Below are 18,082 nucleotides of genomic sequence, written 5' to 3' on the forward strand. Positions count from 1 at the left end.
TGGGGGGTGAGTAAATATATAAACAGCAACCGGCTTGAAGTAAATTTAAAATATACGTAATTTTTAGTGTACAAAAACCAGCGCGAGATTTTTTTTTTTTTTTAATGTTAGATATATAATTTGTTCAATTTGCATGAAAATACATGTGATTTGGGACATGCTTTTACTAGCTTCTATATCAGTCTTTTCTATTTACAATATACTTTGATGTCATAAAAATTTAAAACAAGAATTGCTACCCATTTCCGATTAAAGACAAAAATTGGTACATTTGAATTGGTCATTGCCAAAAGATCTGGTTTCCTGCCCAGTCTGCTAGGTTTTGGTCAGGCTCCAAGCTTAAAATTATATATATATATATATATATATAATAAAACTTTTAATAAAAAATATTTTAAATAAGTTATCTGGCAGAGTTAAATCAATCAAAGTAGTAATGAAATTGGTAAAAGCATCAGAATGAAGAAAATTCTTTATATTGTGAAAAAATCATTAGAAAGTGGCATTTTGAATCGGCTATCAAATAGAATGGGTTTTGTCACCAGATTCAATTTGAATTACAATAACACTAATTTAATAGAAGTAGATCCTAACAGAATGCATCAGCGACTTGATGTTAGGATTGTACACGAGCGGAGTCAAGATCGAGCTTCATTCGACTCATATCTTCTTTTGTTGGAGCGAGTCGCGTTGTACAAGTTCAGCTTGAATTCGACCTGATAGACTAAATCATACTCGAGCTCAACTAGTTTAAGCTTTTTTTTTAACTCCCATTCGACCAGATTTTTTTCTTTCTTTTTTTTTTTAAGTTTGAAACTTGCAGAACAAATTAACCTAAATTAAACGAGCTTGTTCGTGTTTAATTGAATCGAGCTCATGTAATTTGAGCTAGGCTTGTTTATAAGCTTTGAGTTCTCAATTAAACTAAAGCTCAAGTCAAACTTAAGTAAGCGAATTCGAGTCGAGATGGAACTTGTATAATCCTTTCATCTTCTTTATTATTATTTTTTTAATCTTGCAATATTTCAATATTTTTTATTTTTTCCAGTCTGTTCTGAAAAATATATATATATATAATCTTTGATGTTTCTCTCAATTTTAACTCAGCTCAATGATTCTGGCACCCGATTCGATTCGAAAACCGATTTTCACGACGATTGGAAAAAAATAAAAAAAATAAAAAAAAAAACCTTAGATTTTGTTCCCTGTCGAGACGAGAATATTCCAGCCACCGTACAAGTTTTTGGAAGTATTTAGCCTCAAGTAAAAATATTAGGGCCATAAAATTTTAAAACTCGGAAATTCCCATTTATCCATGCGGGCATCTTTAAGCCGTTGATCCGGATTGCTGTACCATCATAGCGTTCGTTCATCTTATGATGGACGGTTATCAATTTTCTTACTAAGACTCAGCACTGAATTATTTTAAAAGAAAGAGGGAGAAATATGACAGCAAAACAAGTTCATTTGGATTTTAGAATTATCGAGTGCATAATAATTGAAAATTAACATTTATGATTTTTTTTTTTAAGAGTAAGTGGTTCATTCCATCGCTCCTAAGAGAGAGGCCACTGTCCTCCTCACTCTCTGTGCTCGCCCTCTTGAATTTTTACAAAGCAAGCTTCGAGACTTTTTACTGTTGAGAAGTATAACGCACTGTGACGTGGCAGTGATCATTCCAAGACTTGAACATGAGTCCTTAAAAGAGCCAGACCACATTGCCGCCTAATACGTTATATCACCTACTGTTAGTATTAAATAATGTAGTGTGCCTATTAATGTATGGTTAAAATATAAATTTTATCACTAAAAAACAGTCATTAGATTTGTTTTTAGCCATCGTTTATAGCGCAATCACGGTTTATGGTAACTTGAGGCAATTTGTAGTATTTTTTACAACAAATTTTTAAATTTTTATCATCCGACAACTATTCGGCACACGACAGCATCGACTGAACAAGTGTTTTTAACACGACATTTGGAAATGGGCTGATATTTTTTGCAAATCACATAGTTGATTTTATTCCAGTTTTCCTTTCTCCATAAACACAAGTTTGCAATTAAAAAGATTTTTATTCACATAAATCTCAATGTTTGTGGTTGTTCTTAACAAAACTCAAATTCATATATGAGGATCATTACGTTTGTTTTTAATAAAACTGAAGTTTATATATAAGATTTACGTGTCTAATTGTTCCATGAATCATGATGGGTCGTCAAATTGTTTTTTTCATGTAAAAATGTATTTTCTTAATTATCAAATTAAAAGGGCCAACACAATAAGAACTCATAGGGTTGGAGCAATAAAGTAAGGGGACAGTATCCATTTCAATTCTTGGGCATCAATTTTTTATACTGCTGCAAAAATGAGCACAGATATACAAGTTGAAGCATCATCGAAGCACTATGAACAGGTACTCGATACTCGGTCCGATCAGGCCCTAGCCCAGGCCCAAAAAACCGGTCCGGGTCGGCTCGATTATTTTTTTTATTTTTTTTATTTTATTTAATAATAATATATATTTTATTATTAAAAATATATTTTATATTCAAATTTTTTATTTAATATTTAAAAAAATATTTTTAATTTTAATCGAGCCGAGCCGAACCGGGCTTGGGTGTCGGGCCCATGCCGGGCTCAGGTATCGAGCGTCGGGCTGGCCCGAGCCTGAATCTTATCGGGTCGGGCCAGCCCGATGCCCAGGTCTAGGTCTGATATTTTATGAGATGGGGGAAATGATGAACACTTTAGCCTTCTTGTTAGGCAGTATGATGAAATATTTTTCTCGTTCACCCAACAATAAAAGCTGATAAAGTGCGGCCTTGGTTATGAGCATGGAAAAATGGTTCTCGTCGATTCCCCGCGGACTCTGTATGCCTAGAGGGAGACTAGATTTCTCTAGAACTGTCAGTTTTCCATATGAGAAAGTAAAGAGAGAGAGAGAGAGAGAGAGAGAGAGAGAGAGAGAGAGATGAAGAGAGGGTTCATGTATCTCATCAATTTATGTCTCTTTCAGTGGGACGAGTCTGTACCAGTTCAATGAACATAGAGGAGAGAGGGAGAGTGGCTTTGCTTCCTTGTCTGCTGCTTCTTGTGAACAAGAACAACATAAGGATAACAGCAAATTTGGAGATTGGGTGTTCCAATTGATGTCGATATCCCACCAGCATCCATCAATTATGAGCCTTCTGATCACATTGGGAAGAAGAATTAGAGATCAAATCTGCTACTGAGTTATGCATTGCGTTTCCTCATTGATCACCATATGTTCTAAAGGCAAGTGGGACACCTTGGTCCCGCCGCCTTTGAAATACATGGTCGTGTTCTATAAGAGAGCGGCCCCAGGGGCAGAGCTATGAATTTTTCATAAAAGGGGTCATATTAAAGTCTTCAAATTTCACAGTGGCCGAAATATCATTTTTTAAAATTTTTATATAGAACAAATGAAATTTTCTAAAATTTACATGTAAATTTAAAAAAAAAAAAAATTGAAAGGGGGTCAAGGCTCCTACTTGGTTGGCTCCACCCCTGAGTGGCACGATTCCCGCACTCCAATGTTAAGGCAGTGAAAGAGGATGTTTGGATGACACCTTAAAATCAGGTTTTGTTGCTTTTGAAACTGGGTTTTTGTAGTGTTTGGGAACCATCAAAATTGGGCTTGAAGAAAACCTGGTTTTAACAAAACTTGGTTTTGTAAAAAAAAGAATGAAAAACAACCCGCTTAGATTATTCATGAAAAATCGAATTTCATCTATAGCATCCAAATAAATAAACCAAGTTTTCAATACTCCTTAAAAAAATTGGGTTTTTAGAAAACCAGGTTCTCACAATAGCGGGTTATATGAGGGTGTCATCCAAACGCACCCTACCTTTAGTAGAGTTTGGATCGGGCTTTGACGAAACCTGGTTTTGTAAAAAGGAGTAAAAAACAATCCCCTCAAGTTATTTATGAAAAAACAAGTTTTAGTTGTGTCCCCAAATAAATAAACGAAGTTTTCAAAACTCATTAAAAAACTTGATTTTCATAAAACCAAGTTTTCACAAAAGATGGTTAAGTGTCATCCAAATAGTTTGTAGACTCTATATTAATGTCATAGATAAGATATTCTATGGAACTGCTTCAAAAGAAAGAAAGAAAGAAAAAGGAAAAAATATATATATATCAAAACCAGTTTAACAGCCGACTAAGAAATCGGACCGGATTCAAGTTTAAGAAACGGCATCAGATCGGATTTGCATTTGGATTTGGTTTAAAATAAATATATAGTCTTATTTTGATTCGGATTCAGATTAAATTTCAAATAAAATTTTAAATCCAATATTCATACATTTTGAGGTTGGTTTCAGCAAATCAAAATGTACTTTAGATTCACTAATTGTATATCTAAAATTTGGATGCGGTTTCAAATGTGAAAATAAAAGTCAGATGCTTCAGATATGGTGTAAATTTTTCTTTATTCATATTCAAATCTGAATTCGTGAACATGGGCCACCGGATTTGACAAAGGGTACATCCAATTCGATCTATTGAGATTCCTAATCCTTGGTACTAAATGAAACTATAACCATAAACATCATTAACGGGTTTTAAACGATGAGGTTTAGGTATTTTTCGATAAAACTGAAAAAATCGAGAAAATCTCTGTAAAAATTCAGCAAATTTTAAAAAAAAAAAAAAAATTGAAAAACTAATATGAGAACGTAAAAGCAACTTGGTAAAATGATGTTTTAGTAATGATAAAAATGAAAACAAGTAATTTAACTTAAGTTTTAAACTTTAAAACCAAAATACTGTAAAAATAATGACAAAAAACATAATCAAAATGTGAAAAGAAGGCGAACATTTCATTTTGGAGTTTTTCCAAAGAAAAAATAAGTTTTTTTTTCATAGTTTTTGACATTTTTTTCTTGTTTTCTTCGAAAAAGACGGATTTTCTGGGCCTAAGAATGAAACTTACACATTAATATTCTACTAGAAACCAGTTGAAAGAAATCAGTTAATAGGTAAAAGAGATCACTGATTGAATTGGTGCAACCTTTCTTCAACATCTACTTTAAATAATCATGCAGAATCAAACCTTCTCTGCCATCATGATATTGAGGGCCCTTCCCTCTCTTGGAGCCTCACACAGATCATAGCTGCATAATATCTGCTCTGCTCTGCGTTGTTGATTGAAAGAAAGAGAGAGAATGATCTAGAAAGAGGAAGGCAAGTTGCTAAAGCATAAGAATCCCAATTGCACTATCTTTCAATGTTCCACTTGTGCCACTTCATGCTTGTCACCATTCATCTATCATTGGTGGTGGAGCCCGAAAATTTTAATTAGAGGGCCCAAACAATATATTTTTAAAATTTTTACAGGGGTCAAAAAAGCCAAAAAAAAAAATTTCAAATTATAAATTGTAAATTCTGTTGTTTCAAAATTTGAGGAAGAGCCATGACTCCTGCCCGCCCCAAGCTCTGGCCCTGGCCATCATTCATGTCTTATTCTACAACATAGTGGGCAAATTGCCAAGTCACATGGGTACATCAAAATTGGTGAAGCACCCGAGTCGACTTGGGTGCAGGTGCGATCCGACATGGCACACGACTGCCGACTGCACTCACTCTTTTTTTCTCTTACTTCATTTTTTTCTCTCATTGTCTTTTTCCTTTTTTTTCTCCTGCTTCTGCTTCTTGACAAAGTCCAAATAATCAGTAGGTACAATAATAACCAGATTTGTGAGGATTTTAATCACTTTTGGAATATATAAATATATAGAACTATTGCCCTTATTTGTTTAATTACAAATATGTAATACACGATCTGCGCAACAAGCACCTGCTTCTTAATCGTAAAATACTTATATAAGAGATTGTATATATGTAACATATATCTATATGCTCTTGCTGCACCCGCGTCCAATTTTTTTTGGAAGTTGTCGCATCCCGCATTCCCATTCGCACCTGCACCTCGCACTCATGTGACATAAGCAAGCTGTTAAATCCATGTTGCCAAAGTCAGATTCGATCTCCCTGAGGCTGGAAAGCCAACTTGATTCCCTGCTGATTCAAGAGTACCACCTATCAGTTTTTTAATTATTTTTTGAGTTTTGAATTTTTTTAGTTTATTCATTTTAATATGTTTTCTATTTAGTTTTTTAAAAAATATTTTTTAATATCTTTGGCTTATTCACAACCGATTCAAATGAATCGACCAACTTACCAAATCTGCGGCTCCACCGATTCGTTTGTTGACCAATTTTTAGAGCACTATTGAAGCATGTAAAATGCCATTGTGTTTTATCAAGTACTGGAAAAAAAAAAAAAAAAACAACACTCTTATGGTGCATTTCATAGTTTCATCTCATACCTGAGGCTGATATGAAATCCCTTTTAGGTAGGGTGAAAAGAGTAAACAAACATTAGATTTTAGATCCATAGAAAGATGAGGATTTGAGATCTTTGGTATGTAGCCAAACCTTACATTTGGGGTTTGATGGATATCCAGTTAATTACTTTGCATTTAGTTAGGGTGGGCATAAAGGATGGGGTGAGTGATAGTAGGCAACTAGTTTCTATTTTGAGTTCTCATATTATCAACACTTTATACTGCGAAATAAGAGACATTGATATGCAAGTTGAAGTATAATGTGGGTTGAAACCAGACCTAATGCTCTGGGGGAGGGGAGAGTGAAGGAAGTGTGAGAGCTTTAGGTTTCAGCTAAGCGGTAAGATGAAATACTCTTCTTGCTCACCGAAAGTAGAATGGTTATATTGTAATTTTTTAAGTAAGAAACGTTTCAAAAATGCATATGCAGGCTGTTCTGAATCTTCTGATGTGGCAGGCACAGGTCAGTTCAGTTCAATTGAAGATCTCGGATCAAGCCTCGGCAATATTATTCTGTCGCTTGAGTTATAACCACAAAACTTTCCGCCTATCGTCACACACCACGAAGAGATAATGGTGACATGCTTCTTAGTCCTACTTATATTTGAAACCCTTAATATTTTATATTTTAATACCATAGTTTATTTGATTTGGCCTTAAATTGAAACAAAAACTAAGCAGAACATAACGGAAAAGAAGAAAGCATAGGAACAGAGAAACATAACAACACTACAGCAGAACTTTTTTCTCTTAATATATAAAAATTTTGTGGCCAACAAATGTTCAAGGTTGCACGCCATACCTTGAGATAGAGACAGAGTAGTTTGGAGCAAAGAAAGATAACTGTATGAAACGAGAATGTGTGCTCCTGGAGAGAGAGAGTGAGAGATGGAATTGCCGGCGGCCAGCGGGAGTTTGGAGACAATCGAGAGAGAAAGAGGCCCAAGCTGCGAAACAAGAAACCTTCAATTCTAGAGGTGTACAGGAAACTCAATGAACAGCGGCAACCCACTGTCCAACGGCGGCGACAATCTATATGACCTAAACGGGAAAGATAACCGTTCAAGTCTCGAGCAGTGGCGAGAAAGGAGAGAGAGACAAACCTGGTGCCCGTGAGAGTCTTGACGAGTAGTAGGGAGGGAGAGAGAGCAATGCAAAGTCTCAATCGAAGTATCTTTTGCAGGCGGGTGGGTGGAAAGGGTATACATGATAGAAAAAGATAAACTTTTCTTTTCCTTCGGATTGTATTTACATTAGAGTATCATTTCTTTTTCCTCTCTTTGCAACCAAACCCATTTCTTTTTTCTTCTTTTTAATTAGTTAAACAAACAAAAGATTGATTCTTCTTTCATTCCTTTTCCATCCCTTTCCCTCCATCCAAACAGGACATTAGCGATGTGCCAAGAGTTTTTAAGGTACCAATGGTGACACATTAAGAGTTTATAAGAGTGTCATCAGCAACACATGAAAAATTACTAAAAAGGTTCTCGGCGATGCACCAAAAGTTTTTAAGTGAGCTAATTGCTATTGTCAGAGATGAATTATATCTATATATATATATATATATATATATATATATATAGAGAGAGAGAGAGAGAGAGAGAGAGAGCTGAGTCGGACCCCTAACACCTGACTCGGACCAACCCAGTCCGGCAAACTTTTTTAATCGGGCCGGCCCGAGTGCCACGGGCTGGTACCTGTTGCCCACCCTTGTGTACCAGGCACTCAGGGGAATGGAACTAAGGACACACTGTCAATGCACCACCAGCCCCATCAGGTAGGCTACGTCCCTTGACCCCAGATACGAGGGTGGAACCCTTTGCAATTTGGGAAGGCACAGGAGATAACGACAATTCTATTTGCCTTTGAGCATGGATAGCCGTCGTTTATGTTCAACGCCATGAGCACTTCTCAGACGCTACTGGTTTTGCAGTGGAAGTTAGCATACAACACCTTCAGTGCCTCTGTCATGTCCAGCCTTCAAAGCCTTGCGCCCAGTAAGCAGTGGAGAACATCCGTGCCTTAAAAAAAATACACCAAACTATTCAGGATCACTAAAATGAGAACTGTAGCCTACACATTCATCCAGCAGAAAGCATTGTAGAATGGTTTTACTTAAAGGTTGCTAAGTATTTCCCTCGCACACACAATCCCCACGTTCAAAGAAAAAGAAAAGCATCAAGCTGCAACGATGATACATGGCAATTCAGTTTACTGCAAAACGGGAGGAAAAGAAAAGAGATACTTCAATAGAAAAATCTATGAATATGAAGCCTCTAGTGCAAGAAAAACTTGGGTTCAACTTCAGTTAGAAAGAACAACATATCTGCGGTAGGTATAAAACCCTTTTTTATCTTTTTCTTGTCCAGTTTTCTAGTGGGGAAATGATCCATCGTGCTTTGGTTTGCAATTGAACCTGAAGTCTGTCAATGGATTAGAGATAAGAATAGCGTCTGGAATACCTCTTTAGGAAAAATGTACGTTAGAATGGTCCATTCTTCAATTTTCATTGGAAAAACTCTGGAACCATGCCATAGACCAAAAGGTAACTTTGGAAAAAGAGCGGCAGAACTGCGTAAGGTTTAGACAATTTGTATGGGTGCTTGAAAGTATTTGTGAGATTCCATCTTACCTTCTTCATTAACTTGGCAGGAATGGAAGAAAAGAAAGCCTTCATGCATTTGGAAATGGAAAAAAAAGAACCAGCCATCCTAAGTTATCTTCAGTAATACTGAAACAGAAACATACTGTACAAAAGTACAATCATGGAATGTACACCAGATATTTCATTACACAGTCCTGAATAACACCAACTACAATGTGAATTACGGTCTCATGCACATCCTGGTGGTCTTAGCACTGTTTTCTACCACAGGGTACTTTGAATTGATATCTGTTGGAGAAAACTATACAAGGCAGGCTTATACAGTGTCACAGACTGGTGAAGTGCAGATCTATTGGCTAGCAAAAGTGAAGCCATACCACCAGAATCAAAGAAATAGACAAAGGTGGGAAGCATAATTACTTTTCCCCACTGAACTAAAATGAATTAGAAGTATGATGCCTCAGCCTCCTCCTAAATGGCCTGCAGGCTTCTCTGCTTAGGTCAACAGCTGCAGCAAGGGCCATGAAGATTGCTGCGTCTTCCACACACTTGACATGCCTGGTAGCTAGATGCACCAGCGGCTTGCTGCTCTTGCTTTCCCCTTGTACACGACAATTCATAACGAACCCACAAGACATGTCATGACCAGGATATACAAAGTCCCCACTACTTTGGGGGCTTGGCAAGGGTGTAGGCACGGGCGTCTGCCTTGTAGTGTCAATAAAAAATTCACCACCTTTCTCAGCATTTATCAAGATCTCTGATACCAAGACTCCACCACCAACTGCATCTAAGCTGCAATGACCTTCCTCAATCAGATGAAACCTGCAACCTATGGAGTCCTTTCCATTATGTTCACGCCAAGCCTCTAACCGCCCCCATGGTCTCCATGCTTCAATACCTCCTGGGTCAGGGTGCAAGATCAGCCATGCACCAGGGTTTGAGCGTGCAACCCTATCACAACCAGTTGATGGCACAAAGGGTGTCACCATGGAAGCTGCCGCTACAGCAGAGCCAGAAAGGTCATGAATCATCACCCTCCAACCTTTTCTTTCTCTCCTCTCACTTTCCTGCTGTGAACTACTTGAAGTCAGCCAGTAACTGTTTACCGGATCAGACTGTGTTGCTCTGCATAGTGGAATGAATTACAAAAGATGTAGCTTACTGGTTAGTGATGATGTATACCATCAAGATGACTATTGATATGGTTCTACAAGTGCAAAGAGAGGGAGTATTTCAAGCAATCTAGTACACGAGCACAGACCTTCTATGCATTTTAAACAAATACATTTATCTCCAGTTTTTAACACTACAAAGCTGACTAAGTTGTAGAGTAGCCTTTGCACAATTCAACCGAGTTTCTTCTGCAAGAATCCAGTATGTCTACTTTATTTATGCAAGAATCGACAAAACAATAGGGTTTAAGTTTCAGCCAGTCCTGATCAGCAAATAAGGAAATGGTTACTCACAGGGTAACCACTAAGTAGATGTCATCCGTACCAGGCTATCTTTACAGGAAATTAGGACTTATCCTTGAAATCAACAAAAATGCAGACCTCCATGACCAATTTTTGCAAAGTTCCTCACACAGAAAACAAGTGCAACATTTACATGGGCATTTCAGAGGGTCGATGCACCATGCATATGATGTTGCATAGCATACTACAGAAATATTTGCAGCACACAATACATATTACCCTGTTCTTTCATGTCATTTTAGACCTCATTCCTTGCGTTACCTTTAGCATATCAGCAACTGACCATCACAGATATAGAGGAAAATTGGATTCTATCTTCTCACATTCCTGCCAACTACTTGATTGGTGGTAGTCAGGATCTAGTGTCCTTATCTATATAAATATATATAGTAACTAGATCCTCACAACTAATTTTCAGACAACTCAAACAACTCTCTGCCTTTCTCATTAAATGCTCATAGTAAGAATTCTATGAGAAAGATATATTTAGTTCTCTGAGACAATAGTTGTCGTGATCTAATTTCCTTAATAATCTAACACACATATTGATAATTATGCTTCTCTGTTGTGGGGATGTGCACATGCACATGGACACATCTCCAATCGTAAGTAAACAACATTTTTCCAAGATTCGAGCAGAAACCAAAATTACCTGGTATCAACAATTATAATGCCCTATCATCTTTCCAGATAAAGATGGACAAAGTCATACAAAAAGTAGAGAAATTGGAAAATAGAACTGCAAAATATGGAAGGTAATTGGAGAAGAAACGAAATTTCATGAAGCACCAAAATAACACTTTCAATGGAGCCATTGCTCGATATAAAATTATGCACAAACACTTCCTGAATTACAAAAATATCAAACTTGTATGAAAATCAAGGATCGTTCTATTGACAAACAATTGTGGGCAAAATAAAAGTCCAAAAATTATTTTAGTGGGCATAAGTAGAAAATGTTTACCTTCTCTCTCGAAGGAACTTGCAACTGAATATTGGCTGCTTAGACGTGCCCTGGAGATGAACTATTTGAGGGCTTGAGGTAGTTTCATCTTCAAACTGAAACACGTAACGTGGATCAGGATCAAGCCTCACTCTCACATGAAGCTCTGCACCCGAATCATGTTTATTCTTGCCAATAACAATCCAGCCATTGTGAAGTAAAACCGATTTTCCTTCACCCCATTCTGAACCAACCTGCAACTTGAATGTACCAATCTGTTGTTTTCGGCCACTGATGCCACAATGACCCCCTTCTCTCCCGGAGAAGACAACAATCTCAAGATACGCATTAGCAGCTTGGAAACAGCCATGGGAGAGTAATGCACGAACATTGGATTGTTCCAAGTAGAAGCTCGCCGCAAAGCTATGAGGGTCAGGACTCTCTTCAGGAGAATTAATTAGGGGAACTGGTGCCACCTGCACAGGAAATCCACGAAGACGGATCTCGCACATGCAGGGAGAAGACAAAGCATCCGATCTAACAGCCTTTGCAGCTGCAACTGGAACCCTAAGCCCCAGAGATCCAATAGACAGCCTCACAAAAGCCTGGGAATCCATTCTAGTCACAACTCTATCCCCATATCAATAAACTACGATCCACCAACAAAGGTCCTGTTACACAGATAAAGTGAATTAGCTCGACGATGCAACAAATGGCACCATGAAATCAAGGTTAAGAAGACATACTTGCAGATTTACAGCATTGATAACAAGAAAAACCAGTTGTCCAGCTCGACGAAAAACATCAAACAATATATGGGGTCATGAGCTCGATCAACAAACCCATGATTAGACTATGGTTGTAACCTTGCAACCATCAACACTAAAAAAAAATGGATACCATGATTAGATTATGGTTGTAACTTGTAAACTTGCAACCATCAGCACTAGACAAGATGGTTACACATGATAACCAACATGAATAAATAAATTGCAGAAGTTCATAAGAACAAGCTATTATGTGTTTGATCATCACTAAGTTGACAAACATATCAGCATCCAGTAGCCTCAGGAATGAAATTGCTGCCACCATGTTTATAATTTTCAGAGCAAGTTTGAACGGCCTCAAAGCTGAGTTTCAAGGCTGATCGCAAAGCCGTGATTTGCATGACTTATTGTCTAAGCAAGCAGTAGATTTTGGCACCATGGATTTTAAATCCACGTTAAGTAGGAAAAAACCTACCTCGGCCGTGAGATCACAATGCGCCGTCAGACCAAAATGCCAACCTTTTTCCGGCTACCAAGTCGTAACACAAAGCCCATGTTCGATTTACGATTAATCTGCAAGAAAAATTTTACCCATTTTCATGGAGCTGAGGTCTGCGGTGATCTGTAACAAGCAGCACGGACCTATCCACTGTTTGTTTAATAAGCGGATTTCAATTAATGTGATTTCAAATCTGAGGGGAAACAAATGTGGCTGAAGACTATTCTTCTCCGCTTCATGTGTCACCACACATTTATGGTCATTCAATAGAGAACAAACGCGTGATAAGAAACGAAGCCTCCCATATATGCCATTCATTTGCAATTAAAATGATCGATAGACCAAGTCAAGGAACCAAGCTACCCACCACACATGGCATCAGTGTTTGGGCAGTTCATAAACATCATTCTTCTTTCATGTCATTTTAGACCTCATTCCTTGCGTTACAAAAACATGTTTTTGTAGTCATATTTTCAATTTTTTTTTATTTTTGTTTTTGAATGAAAAATACTTTTTTAATTAATTATATTAAAGCAAGAAATTTTGTAAACTAGCACATATAACCAACTTTGTCATGCCCCCCCACCTTATAAGGACAGCACATTGCAAAGGCGATCGTATTAAAATCACAAAATACGAACCAAACACCAACATTTCGTCTTCATTTGATTCCTTTTATGGCCATTTAATAGTATTAAATGTTTGGGGGACGAATCGTCTCTAGTTGTGGGGAGGAAAGAATTTCTCCTCTTTATAAATATCTTTCAGCGTGCCTCTTGCCCATAATTTTACAAACGAGTACATTTTTGTGATTTTTTTTATAAAGGCCACATTTGTTGTGGATAATATCAATTAACGACATGAAGTGTTAGTTTGAGAAGAGCAAAAATGTTAGCTAAAACAATAAGCATAATCTAATGATAAAAGATAACATGGTTTACAAAAGTAAGGGTGTTGGTAAGCTTGGGCATCAGGTCGGCCTGACCAGGCTCAGTCCGAAAAGAAGTCGAGCTCAGGTTGGCTCGACACCCAAAACTCAGCTCCCGGCTCAGCCCGACCATTAAAACCCGAACACGAGCTCGACCCGAACTTATTGTGCCCAACCGGGCCGATCCACTGCTCCTTTTTTTCTAGGCTTGGACTCGAGTCGGGCTGAGTACCGGGTACCTGTCAACGACCCGGCTCGGTGCCCAGCCTTAAGTGTCAGGTAGAAATACCATATAGACTTTGGTGTACCTGACCCAGTCAAGCCAGGCCCAGGCCATAAGAAAAAGCCTCGGCCTGCGACCCTATAATTCTTGAAAATCAACCAAATCTCATATGGACCCAACTCAATTATATTCAACTAATTTATGTATGTCTATTAATTTGAGATGGCTTGATGAATTACTTTTAAAGCAGTTTGAAGTTTTAAATTTTTAAATGTTCATCATGATGTAACTGGTCCAACAACTAAATTACAAAAGCATGGTTTGGTAGAATAACCAAAATACACTTAATTTTTTCTTTTGTTTAGCAGCCTAAATTACATAAGAAACAGAACAAGCAGTTAAATGTAAGAAATCAAAACTTAAGTATGTGTTTCTTATTTCATCAAACTTGAACTTCTTTTCCAAAAGTGTCGTAAATTACTACTATGAGCTTAATAAGGAGGGTTTGATGAGAATTTTTTTTTGTACTAAATTGAAACATGGAAAAAATATACAAACTTCAAGATGAAAGAAAAAATCATTTACAAAAAACAATATTTAAGTAGACATAATCTTGCGTCAAAACATAGCTGGTTGGACAAATGAGTGTTTAGAAGGCACGTTCTGTGGTACTACTCTTTATCGCGACATTCAAGTTAAAGGGTATATCATATCCCACCTAGGTTTCGATGAAGTCAGAACCCCGAAGGTAGAAGGGAATAAGGGGCTTTTGAGTCTTCTTCAAGCAGGTTGTTAATCTCCTATTCGTTTGAACTAGCATAAACTTTTTTAACTAATGGATGTATAAAAAATTTTCATTCATGCTCATCAGACATCCTTGAACACAAGAGCGAAGCCAAGGGGTGGCAAGCAGGGGGCATGGGCCCCACTTAGATTTTTAGGAAAAAAAAAATTCTGACAAGTAATTTTTCAAAATTTTAATTTAAAAGTATAAAATTAGTAAAAAATAAAGTTCGGTCTGTAAACGTTTCTATGGATTAAGCACTGAATGAGACCTATATATATATATATATATATATATATATATATATATATATATATATATATATATATATATATATATATATATAGTACTCGGCCCAACTCGAGCCCATGATCGGGCCCCAAAAAATGGTATCGTGCCGGCCCAAGTGGGGCCCGATTAAGCGGGTTCGACTCGATAATTTTTTAAATATCTATTTTATTAATTTTTATATATAGTTATAATATTTTATTATAATTAATTATGTTTATGTATGATTTAATATTAAAATATATATTTTTAATTTAATTAGGCCGAGTCGATTTTAAGTGTCTGGCCAAACTTGGGTTTCAAGTGACAGAGTGGGTCAAGCCCGACTCTTATCTGACCGGATCGATGCCCAAACTTATGTACAATAAAATATGAGCATGGAACTCTATCATCCAACCACCGGCAGCTTTTGTTCTTCCTTTCTCTTTCATTTCTTTATATAATTAATTGAGTGTCAAACGACTCGAGGAAATCCGCTAAGACTTTGACGGTAGGGCAAGTTTGACGGTGGGACCTGCAACCTAGCTGACGAACCGCTCCCGTCACAGCCACGTCAACAGAGCAGCATCGTCGCCGGTCGCCGGAGCCGATCATGTGGCTGACCGATAAGGTAAATCCGGCTACATCAGCTTATACGTATCCCGCTAGAAAACTAAATTGTATACATCATTTCTTTTTGTCAGTGTTAAAGGGTGTAGCTTGTCATGGTTCGATTTTCGTTAACGCTATCTTCAATTGGGTTTTCTCTTTATATATATATATATATATATATATATATATATATATATATATATATATATATATATATATATATATATAATATATATATATATATATATATATATATATATATATATATATATATATATATATATATATATATATATATATATATATATATATATATATATATATATATATATATATATATATATATATATATATATATATATATATATAGTGATGTAAAGAAAGTATGAACATTTTAATGTATTTATAATTATACATATTTATAAGGTTAAATTTCAAAAAAATACTTTAATAATTAAGTTCAATAGGTCTGGTTCTTGTATCTTACCCAATGGTTTGGTTTTTACCAACTTTTATATATATATATATATATATATATATATATATATATATATATATATATATATATATATATAAATACACCTTGCTAAAACAAATATAAATCTACGTTGCAAGTGTCACAGGCTGACTCCTTCAGTCCGTGCGGCAAAGAACTGTACAAACTTTAAACACGGGAACCAGCAAGTGCCCTTTAGAAAAATATAAAGTGTTGGAGTCCAGCGATGTTCCGAATCCGATACTCATCGATACGTATTGGATACCATTTCTGATAATGTCCATCGTCCAACAAGCGCGTCATTTTTTCCCTTCTTCTATTTCTTTTTTTCCTCCTTCCTCACTTTTCTAATAATATAAAACATATTTACCAATGTAAATAGGTAAATGAATACATATACGCACTGTTTTGTAGCATATATATATATATATTTTTTTAAAAAGAGCAAATGATGCACCATGCTTTTGGAATTTCCTAAAGTTAGTTGATTCTCGGGTTCGTTATGCAGAACAACGTTATTATTATTAGAGAATGACATAAAGGAATATATATATATATATATATATATATATATATGAAATGAGGTTAATTTATATATGCAAATATCTGCTTCTATTTTTATGGACATATGCATTCACGTTTACGTCCACTGATATTCTGATCAGCAATATCTAGGAAAGGACAAGCCTTGGTATATTTCATACAGTTTTTTTTTTTTTAATTCATTCATCAATTTCTTTTCTTTTTTTTCCTAATGTACTCAGAGCAGAATACGAGTAAAAGGAAAAGACTTCCGCAATGGAAAAGAGAAACTGGCTTATTAAGAGATTATATATATATGCCATTAAATAAATTACCTGCTATCTAAGACTGCTTTCCCCTGTGACAGGCAGGGAAGAAGATTATAACACAATTTCTTGATCCCAAAATAGCATTAACAGAACCCTGAAAATTTTACAGTAGAAGTACAAATTATAAGGAGATCACCTTCTAAGAATTCAAGAGAGTTAAACGACAACATATGCCAGAAAACTATGGCGGAATTCAATCGCAAAACTTCAAGAAAACATGCAAAAATAAGCACCATACTTCGCCACAGAGAAAACAACCCGAAATTTAGAAAGAAAAAAAGTTTAAACGAGCACCAAAAGGATCTCAAACTCATTTAATTGTTACGACCAAACAGCGCCGATCGTAATCTGTTACAGCATTAAACGGTAACGTTAAGAGCTCCATTAGCAGGCAGACGAATGTACAGAAGGGTCCTTACAGAAAATCAAACATTAGAAAACCAATGGAATATGCATATCTTGCCGTCAACGGGAAGAGAAAACGATTCTTGCATGGGCTTTGATCATGGAGTTGCTAAAACGAAAAGACCAAAAAAAAAAAGAAAAAAACCAAAACCACGCATAGAGGGGCTGCCGTCCTTCGCTCACAGAGAGAGAGAGAGAGAGAGAGAGAGAGAGAGAGAGAGAGAGGGCAGGAAGGGGGAAGGGACTCGCCTGGAAAGAAAGACAGTACAGTTTCCTTAAAGTCGCCGGTCGCCGTCGGTGAAGATGCAGCAGCGCAGCGTTCCCCACCGGCGGCAAGGGTTTGGAAGCAATCCACCGTCGGTGCGTAGGAGAGGGGAAGAGAGGGAGGAGGTTATTTCAGTCGAATGAAGCATGAGAGGGAAGCAGCTTGCATCTTCATTGGTGGTGGGGAAGGGCTGCTCACGTCAATAAAAGGGTATTTTGGTCATTTCGAAATTCACCGTCCTTTTCCCATAACAGATAAGGCCTTGCGATATATATATATATATATATATATATGTATATATATTATTTATTTATTTTTAAATTAATAGTTTTAAAGAATATATTTTGAAGGATTTGCTCTCTACGACGATGGGTTCACCTTAATAATAAAAAAAAAGTGACAACGAATAAGGGCAATTTCGTCAGTGTTCAACTCATCCTTTGGCGGGGCTGCTGTGTTCGCAGCTAGAGGTGAACAAGGAGTTTGGAGTTGGACTCGTTAAAACTCAGCTTGTGAACGAGTTTGAGTCAAGTCATTTAAGTCGAGCTCGTTTCATCAGTCATTTAAATAATCGAGTTAAATTCAAG

At 36.6% G+C, this 18,082-nt stretch overlaps 1 protein-coding gene across 6 annotated transcripts; it reads right to left on the reverse strand.

The window, feature by feature from the left end:
- Nucleotides 1–9,060: 9,060 nt before the first annotated feature.
- On the reverse strand, nucleotides 9,061–17,644 carry LOC116265752 (uncharacterized). Of its 6 annotated transcripts, none has more exons than XM_050080937.1 (5): nucleotides 16,832–16,922; nucleotides 12,641–12,738; nucleotides 12,145–12,280; nucleotides 11,420–12,047; nucleotides 9,061–10,105 (listed from the first exon to the last, which is right to left on the reverse strand). In XM_050080937.1, exons 4-5 carry the CDS (start codon nucleotides 12,013–12,015, stop codon nucleotides 9,412–9,414), a joined length of 1,290 nt encoding a protein of 429 aa, XP_049936894.1. In that variant the 5' UTR covers nucleotides 12,016–12,047; nucleotides 12,145–12,280; nucleotides 12,641–12,738; nucleotides 16,832–16,922; the 3' UTR covers nucleotides 9,061–9,411. The 6 variants fall into 6 exon arrangements, with proteins under 6 accessions (XP_049936894.1, XP_031502472.1, XP_031502476.1 ...); XM_031646612.2 differs by having other exon boundaries at nucleotides 11,420–12,069; XM_031646616.2 differs by lacking the exon at nucleotides 12,145–12,280 and having other exon boundaries at nucleotides 11,420–12,069.
- Between the last annotated feature and the right edge of the window lie 438 nt (nucleotides 17,645–18,082).

Source organism: Nymphaea colorata, chromosome 12 (genome assembly GCF_008831285.2).
Source record: "Nymphaea colorata isolate Beijing-Zhang1983 chromosome 12, ASM883128v2, whole genome shotgun sequence".
Classification (NCBI taxonomy): Eukaryota; Viridiplantae; Streptophyta; class Magnoliopsida; order Nymphaeales; family Nymphaeaceae; genus Nymphaea; species Nymphaea colorata.